This window comes from Octopus sinensis, unplaced genomic scaffold (genome assembly GCF_006345805.1).
Source record: "Octopus sinensis unplaced genomic scaffold, ASM634580v1 Contig18296, whole genome shotgun sequence".
Classification (NCBI taxonomy): Eukaryota; Metazoa; Mollusca; class Cephalopoda; order Octopoda; family Octopodidae; genus Octopus; species Octopus sinensis.
This window is the reverse complement of record NW_021835720.1, coordinates 1-8,789: the sequence shown is the minus strand read 5'-3', so window position 1 is coordinate 8,789 and position 8,789 is coordinate 1. Positions and strand designations below refer to the sequence as shown.

Sequence of the window (8,789 nt, the reverse complement as noted above, 5' to 3'; positions counted from 1 at the left end):
TCAACTTCAGTGTAACCTTTTATTCATTATTCCCATTTCTTTATTCTCTCAAAACAAATTGCTCAAAAGTCCAGAGCAATCATCTTCAGAAATCAAAGGCATTGTTGATATACTTCCATATATATACATGACATTCATGAATTTGATGTTGACATTATTGAAATTGAAGTCGATAACATCATATTTGAAGAGATAAAAATAGCCCTGCCTTTCAGCAGAAAAAAATAGTCATAATTGTTGTAATAAAGATTAATACTGAATGGTTGCACTTTTGTGTGAAGACTCACATGTGTACATAAATGGCGTTTTTGAGAGAATGATTTACCATAGATATCACAATGATATGGTTTCTGTCCTGCACTGGTGTTTAGTTAGGACACTTCTTCCAGAGAATGATTTACCATAGATATCACAATGATATGGTTTCTGTCCTGCACTGGTGTTTAGTTAGGACACTTCTTCCAGAGAATGATTTACCACTGATATTACAATGATATGGTTTCTCTCCTGTATGAATACGCTTATGCCTATTCAAGTTACCACTGTCAAAAAATGATTTACCACAGATATCACAATGATATGGTTTCTCTCCTGTATGAACACGCTTATGCCTATTCAAGTTACCACTGTCAAAAAATGATTTACCACAGATATCACAATGATATGGTTTCTCTCCTGTATGAACACGCTTATGCCTATTCAAGTTACCACTGTCAAAAAATGATTTACCACATATATCACAATGATATGGTTTTTCTCCAGTATGAATATGTTTGTGACAAATCAAATGGCTATTTTCAGAGAATGATTTACCACAGATATCACAATGATATGGTTTCTCTCCTGTATGAATACGTTTATGTTTAGTTAAAGTGCTATTATGAGAAAATGATTTACCACAGATATCACAATGATATGGTTTTTCCCCTGTATGAACACGTTTATGTTGAGTTAAAGTGCTATTATCAGAAAATGATTCACCACAGGTATTACAATGATATGGTTTCTCTCCTGTATGAATGCGCTTGTGTTTATTCAAGCTACCACTTGCAATGAATGATTCACCACAGATATTACAACAATATGGCTTCTCTCCTGTATGAATACGTTTGTGAATAGAGAAGTTACTTTTTTGAGAGAATGATTCACCACAGATATCACAATGATGAGGTTTCTCTCCTGTATGAATACGTTTATGATCAGACAAGTGAATTCTTCGAGAGAATGTTTTACCACAGATATCACAGTGATATGGTTTTTCCCCAGTATGAAGACGTCTATGAGTAGTCAAATGACTATTACAAGAGAATGATTTGCCACAGATCTTACAATGAAATGGCTTCTCTCCTGTATGAATGCGCTGGTGTTTAGTTAAGACACCACTTTCAGAGAATGACTTGCCACAGGTATCACAATGATATGGCTTTTCTCCTGTATGAATACGCTTGTGCTTATTCAAGTGACCACTTTCAGTAAATGATTTACCACAGATATCACAATGATATGGTTTCTCTCCTGTATGAATACGTTTATGTCGAGTTAAATTGCCATTATCAGAAAATGATTTACCACAGATATTACAACAATATGGCTTCTCTCCTGTATGAATACATTTGTGAATAGAGAAGTGACTTTTTTGAGAGAATGATTCACCACAGATATCACAATGATGAGGTTTCTCTCCTGTATGAACACGTTTATGGATAGTCAAGCCACTATTTTGAGAGAAAGATTTACCACAGATATCACAACGATATGGTTTCTCTCCTGTATGAATATGTTGATGTATAGTCAAGTGACTATTTCTAGAGAATGATTTACCACAGATATCACAATGATATGGTTTCTCTCCAGTATGAATACGTTTATGTGTAGTCAAGTGACAATTTCTAGAGAATGATTTACCACAGATATCACAACGATATCGTTTCTCTCTTGTATCAGAGTTTTTAGGTTCAGTTAACTTATTCATTATGACAGGATAATTTGTCATATATATCACAATAATACTGTTTTTTTCCTTTCCATGAATATGTTTGTGTTCATTTGCATCAGTTTTTTCAGAGAATAATTTAATGTTAATCTTTCTTTCATCTGTGATCTTACTTAATACCTAAATCAACAGGTGAAAACTGTCAACTCGTTTGTAAAGTTATCCAAACTTGTAAAGCAATCACCTCCTCTACATTCCAGACAGTGAAGACAAGAAATATATTTCACTGTTGTTTGTCATAGATTATATTTATATAGAAACGTTGATGTATAGATGAAGGCTACTTATAAATATATCGTCTTCCTTTAGTTGATGAAAGTTGATAAAAATATCAAAGGCACATCTGAACGAAGTAATTCCTTTTATGTCAACATGATGTGATAGTCTGAAACAGAAAAAGAAACAGTAAGATAAAGAGGATAGTCAAGTGACATAGTAATTCAACATTGTAAATATTACAACATGAACACTGTCAGACATTTAATGTCAATGTTTACAGGGGTCAGAGTTCATTGAGGTGTTGAAACATTGGTATACCCACACAAGTTTACACCACACTTCACCTCTACCTTTCAGAAAAATGTTTGATTTAAGACTTCATCTTGCACGGCCGGAATTCCCTTTCCTGGACCAGCTCACTAACTAGCTAGCCAGCAGTGAAGGTCCCTGTCTTCATGTTGTCTACGATGAGCCCATGGGCAATGCCCTACACATCATTAGGATCTTTTCGCTTTTTCTCTTGGCTTCCTTGAGAAAATTCTGTAGTTTGTAATATATTTGTTGTTTAATTCCTTGCATTTCGTCAATTTCAACCAATCACAGACATCTATTGAGGTGTAAACGATTTCTGCCGTAACATTTACTGGCGGTGTCATATGAAAATGTCCCTGATTTTTATGAGAGAAAAGATACCCAGTGGCCATAAACTGAGAGGTCATTCTGGAAAACAAAACCGTTCCCTTTTTAGTGTCCACCCATAATTATGACCCTAGTATCGATCTATTGCATTTCAATCTGTGTTAGGGTTGGGGGGAAGGGTATCGTTTTACAACTGTAATATTTTCAATAAAAAACATTATTTCTGAGGTCTTGTGTATATGAGGTCTGATCAGTAAGTATTTCAATCTGTTTTAGGGTTAGGGTTAGAGTTAGGGGTGATGGTAAGGGTAACTTTTTTTCTTCAGAAATGTAAATAAACCCAATCTGTTTCTTAAACAAATATATAATATGTAACAGGGACATTTTCATATAACGCCGCCAGAAAATTATACGGCAGAAATCGTTTTCACCTCAACGGACGTCATTGATTGGTTGAAATTCCCGAAATGCAAGAAATATATTAATGTGGAATTCTTCAATCGGACTCCTCACATTCAACTAATTAATTACGCTGTTTTATTATCATTTTACCAATTAATTTCAGTTCTATCACATGTAACAGTCGGTCATTGTATTTTATAAACAACAAATCAACATTTCAGTTCAGAAGTTATTAATTAAGACGAGCAAATATATTTTCCTAATTGTTGTCAGGTTCCCGCTTCGAAAAATAATTACTGTAACATCGAGAGGTTCACAGAATTCTATTATTTACATTATTATTAGTAGTATTATCAACACTATTACAGCCTTAAAGTAAATCTTTGTCAACTTACCGAATTCACAAATAAACAGCGACTCAGTGATCGGTAATTAAGCACCTTAATTAGCTTTTTTGGCCACGTAGTTGATGTGGTGTAGAAGTTGTTTCCCCTGATATAATTGTATTTCCTTAATTCTCCAATAGAGAGCGCTACTGACTTGTTGGATTCGTACCGGTGTTTTTTTAACTTTGTCCCTTTCTGTCAATAACTCCATCTTCAATTTTTTTTTAAATCCTCACCAGATTATTTTAACAAAGTGTAATTGTATATTCTAGGATCTTTTCGGTTTGACCGGCAGTTTTTTAAAATAATTTCCACGTAACTAAACACTTTTAAACTTCGTATACTGGTAGAATGTGTTTATAAAACATCTTTTTCTCTTGGCTTTATTGAGAAAATTCTATAGTTCGTAAGATATTTGTGGGGTTTTTTCTTCAATTTCTGGAATTTCAACCAATCAATGACATCTATTGCGGTTAAAACATTCTGTGCCGTATGAATATGTCCCTCGTTTCAGAAACAGATTGGGTTTATTTACATTTCTGAAGGAATAAAGATACCCTTCCCCCACCCTTTGCCCTAAAACAGATCGATACTAGGGTTATAATTATGGGTGACAATTTCATATGACACTGCTAGAAAAAACTTCCGTTCAAACCGAAAAGATCCATATCAAATTAAATTACACAACCGAAAGAGCTACTAGTTTTCATGCTATTATGATACTTGAACAGGCATATTTATAAAATACGCCATGTAGCTTAACCCTTTCGTTACTGTATTTATTTTGAGATGCTCTGTGTTTCTTTCTATTAATTTTAAATATAACAAAGAATTTAGTAAAATAACTTAGTTATCATTAAGCTGGTGTTAGGAACATAAATTGTGACTAAGGTTTGGTGGAGGATTTTAATTCAGAACTTATGAAAACAAAACGTTTGTACTCAGAGCCAGAGGTGGTTTCAGCCAGGTTGGTATCAAAAGGGTTAAGAATATCATGGTGACTTTAACCCTTTTGTTACCATATTTCTATTGAGATGCTCTGTGTTTCTTTCAATTAATTTTAATAACAAAGAATTTAGTAAAATGACTTAGTTACCATTAAGCTGGTGTTAGGAACATAAATTGTGACTAAGGTTTGGTGGAAGATTTGAATTCAAAACTTATGAAAACAAGACATTTGTACTACAGAGCCAGAGGTGGTTTCAGCCAGGTTGGTATCAAAAGGGTTAAGAATTGTTTCTCTATTATATATTTTAACCCTTTTGTTACCATATTCTGTCGAGATGCTCTGTGTTTCTTTCAATATACTTAAATATAACAAAGAATTTAGTAAAATAACTTAGTTATCATTAGGCTAGTGTTAGGAACATAAATTGTGACTAAGGTTTGGTGAAGGATTTTAATTCAGAACTTATGAAAACAAGACATTTGTACTACAGAGCCATAGGCGGTTTCAGCCGGGTTTGTAACAAAAGGGTTAAGGGCATAGAGCCCCAAAAAACCAAGCCAAACCTGACTTGAACCTGGAGCAGCACTCTGGTTTGACATCTCATGTCATATTTTCCCACCTATGCCCGCATAGAAAATGGATGTTAAAGGATGATGAGGAGGAGGAAGATGATGATGATGAAGGGGTGGATGAGGTTGATGATGATGCGGAGGAGGAGGATGAAGAGGTGGATGAGGTTGATGATGATGAGGATGATGATGTGGAGGAGGAGGAGGAGGAGGAGGAAGGGGAGGAGTAGGAGTAGGATGATGATGATGATGATGAAAACACAACAAAGACAAAATCAATGTCACTTAAAACTTTTATTCCTTATTCCCATTCCTTTATTCTCTCAAAACAAATTCCTCAAAAATCCAGCACAATCATCTTCAGAAACCAAAGTCATCTCTGTGTTGATATATTTAGATATATAAATGATATTGAAGTTGTGATTCATGAATTTCATGTTGACATCCAAGAAACTGTATTTGACAAGGTAAAATTTGAAGAAGAAAAAAATCCCGTCTTTTAGTAGACAGAATATTCATAATTGTTTGCCATGTAATAAAATTCCACAAAAATCCAGCACCATCAAAGCCATTGTTGTGTTGATGCATTTAGATACTCAAAAGTCTTTCGGATCTGATAAATCAGTTTTCTTTCGTTCTTCCTTCTCGCAAGATTTGTATCTGATGTCTTCATGTACAATATTTCGGATCGTTTTTTTCGACAAACAAAATTTTTTTTTTTTTTTTTTTTTGCGATTGACCTCATTGATTTTCCTGGATTGTCTCTAATGTTTTGCTTAACTTCCTGAATAAATTCAGGTGTCCTGATAGAATCAGAGCGCTTGGAATGTTTTTTACGTTTTGAGACAGGTGATACATTTCCATCATCTTTTTCTAACTCGCAACGAATCTTGTGAACGAAAGATCTTGCAACTTTTAGAAAACGAGAAATTTCTAAATCACCATGATTAGCAATCAAAGCCACAATCACAGCATGCCTTTTCATTTCGTTAGTAAGAATAGGGGCTGTCATTTTTATTTTCTGAACTAGAAGTTCAATAAAAATTACTTGAAATTTACAGAAAAACAAAAAAGATGACAGGTGTATAATCAATGAGCAGGTGTATTAATTTGATGCTCAGGAAAGTGAGAAAGTCTTTGTAGGTGGAGGGGGATGTCAGTGAAGAGAGAAATTATGTGGGAATAAAGAGAAGAAGTTGGGGTCAGGAGAAGTATAGTTAAAACACCATTTCCCCAAAAATAATTACCACAAGTGCAGGAGTGGCTTTGTGGTAAGTAGCTTGCTTACCAACCACATGGTTCCGGGTACAGTCCCACTGCGTGGCATCTTGGGCAAGTGTCTTCTGCTATAGCCTCGGGCCAACCAAAAGCCTTGTGAGTGGATTTGGTAGACGGAAACTGAAAGAAGCCCATCGTATATAGGCGCAGGAGTGGTTGTGTGGTAAGTAGATTGTTTACCAACCACATGGTTCCGGGTTCAGTCCCACTGCGTGGCACCTTGGGCAAGTATCTTCTACTATAGCCTCGGGCCGACCAAAGCCTTGTGAGTGGATTTGGTAGACGGAAACTGAGAGAAGCCCGTCATATATATGTATGTGTGTATATGCTTGTGTGTCTGTGTTTGTCCCGCCACAACGCTTGACAACTGATGGTGGTGTGTTTACGTCCCCATAACTTAGCTGTTCAGCAAAAGAGACTGATAGAATAAGTACTAGGCTTACAAAGAATAAGTCCCGAGGTCGATTTACTCGACTGGAAGGCGGTGCTCCAGCATGGCCACAGTCAAATGTTTGAAACAAGTAAAAGAGACAGGTATTGGAATGTTATGGCTTCTCTCTTGTATGGACCAAATTGTGTTTAGTTAAGGTACCACTTTGAGAGAATGATTTACCACAGACATCACAAGAAAATGGCTTCTCTCCTGTATGAATGCATTTGTGAATAGTTAAATCACTATTTCTAAAAAATGTTTTACCACAGATATCACAGTGATGAGGTTTTCCCTCAGTGTGAATACGTAAGTGATAAGTCAACTGACTATTATAAAAGAATGATTTACCACAGATATGACAAGGGTATGGATTCTCTCCTGTATGAATACGTTTGTGACAAATCAAATGACTACTTGAAGAGAATGATTTACCACAGATAATTACAATGATATGGCTTCTCTCCTGTATGAATACGTTTGTGTTTATTCAAGGTACCAGTTTGAGAGAATGATTTACCACAAATATCACAACGATATGGATTCTCTCCTGTATGTGTAAGTTTGTGTACAATCAAGTTATAACTTTCAGAGAATGATTTACCACAGATATTACAGCGATATGGTTTCTCTACTGCATCAGGCTTTTTGTGTTTAGTTAAACGATTCATTATCAGAGAATAATTCATCGTACACGCAACAATAAAAGTGTCTTTTAAATTCCTATGAATACGTTTTACGTAAAGAGGTTGATGTATTGATGAATGCTCCTTATAAATATATCATCTTCCTTTAGTTGATGAAAGTTGATAAAAACATCAGAGGCACATCTGAATGAAGAGATTTCTTTAACGTCAACAGGATGCAATATTCTGAAATAGAAAAAAAGAGCCAGTGAGATAAAGAGGATAGTTAAAAGATACAGTGATTCAACATTGGAAATATTTTTTTCCTATTCTATATACAAAGCCCAAAATTCTTGGGGACAGGGCTAGTCAATCAGATCGACCACAGTACACAACTGGTACTTAATTCATCGGACCCCAAAAAGGTATACATATATATATATGTATATACATATATAGGCGCAGGAGTGGCTGTGTGGTAAGTAGCCTGCTTACCAACCACACGGTTCCGGGTTCAGTCCCACTGCGTGGAACCTTGGGAAAGTGTCTTCTACTATAGCCTCGGGCCGACCAAAGCCTTGTGAGTGGATTTGGTAGACGGAAACTGAAAGAAGCCTGTCGTATATATGTATATGTATATATGCGTGTGTGTGTTTGTCCCCCTAGCATTGCTTGACAACCGATGCTGGTGTGCTTATGTCCCCGTTACTTAGCGGTTCGGCAAAAGAGACTGATAGAATAAGTAATGGGCTTACAAAAGAATAAGACCCGGGGTCAAGTTGCTCGATTAAAGGCGGTGCTCCAGCATGGCCGCAGTCAAATGACTGAAACAAGTAAAAGAGTAATGAGTAATACATATATATATATACATATACATACACACACACACATACATATACATACACACACACACATATATATATACACACATGTATATATACATATATATACACATACATATACATACACACACAATCACATATATATATATACATATGTTAGTTAGTTAGTTAGTTAATTTGGCTCAAAAGCAAATAGCAAGGCGATGTAGGGGGACATGGAGTTAAGTACAGGGTGGTGTTCATGTAAAGAGTTCAGGCCACTTGAGGTCAAGGGAGGCTTTGAACAAAGCGGTCGTCGGCATCTTCACCATCTCGTCTGGCAGCTTGTTCCGGATCCGCAACCCGGACGGAGAAAGCTCCTCTCCTTCAATTGAGATGAAATCGTCGCAGGTAGAGCTTTTCGGAATGGCCCCGCAGCCGATGCTCTGGAGCAGGAGTGAAGAACAGCTCTTTCGA

At 36.0% G+C, this 8,789-nt stretch overlaps 1 protein-coding gene and 1 long non-coding RNA gene across 2 annotated transcripts; both read right to left on the bottom strand.

The window, feature by feature from the left end:
• LOC118761879 (zinc finger protein 85-like) lies at positions 1-7,307 on the bottom strand (the record flags this gene model as incomplete). The annotated part of the gene is made up of 3 exons (XM_036500049.1): positions 1-978; positions 1,231-1,531; positions 7,011-7,307. Coding segments are annotated over 3 exons (1,167 nt in total), but the record flags the coding sequence as incomplete, so codon positions are not given.
• On the bottom strand, positions 2,242-3,764 carry LOC118761878. Its single transcript, XR_004997704.1, has 2 exons — positions 3,649-3,764; positions 2,242-2,378 (listed from the first exon to the last, which is right to left on the bottom strand). It is a non-coding gene; the product is annotated as an uncharacterized LOC118761878 (long non-coding RNA).
• Positions 7,308-8,789: the final 1,482 nt, after the last annotated feature.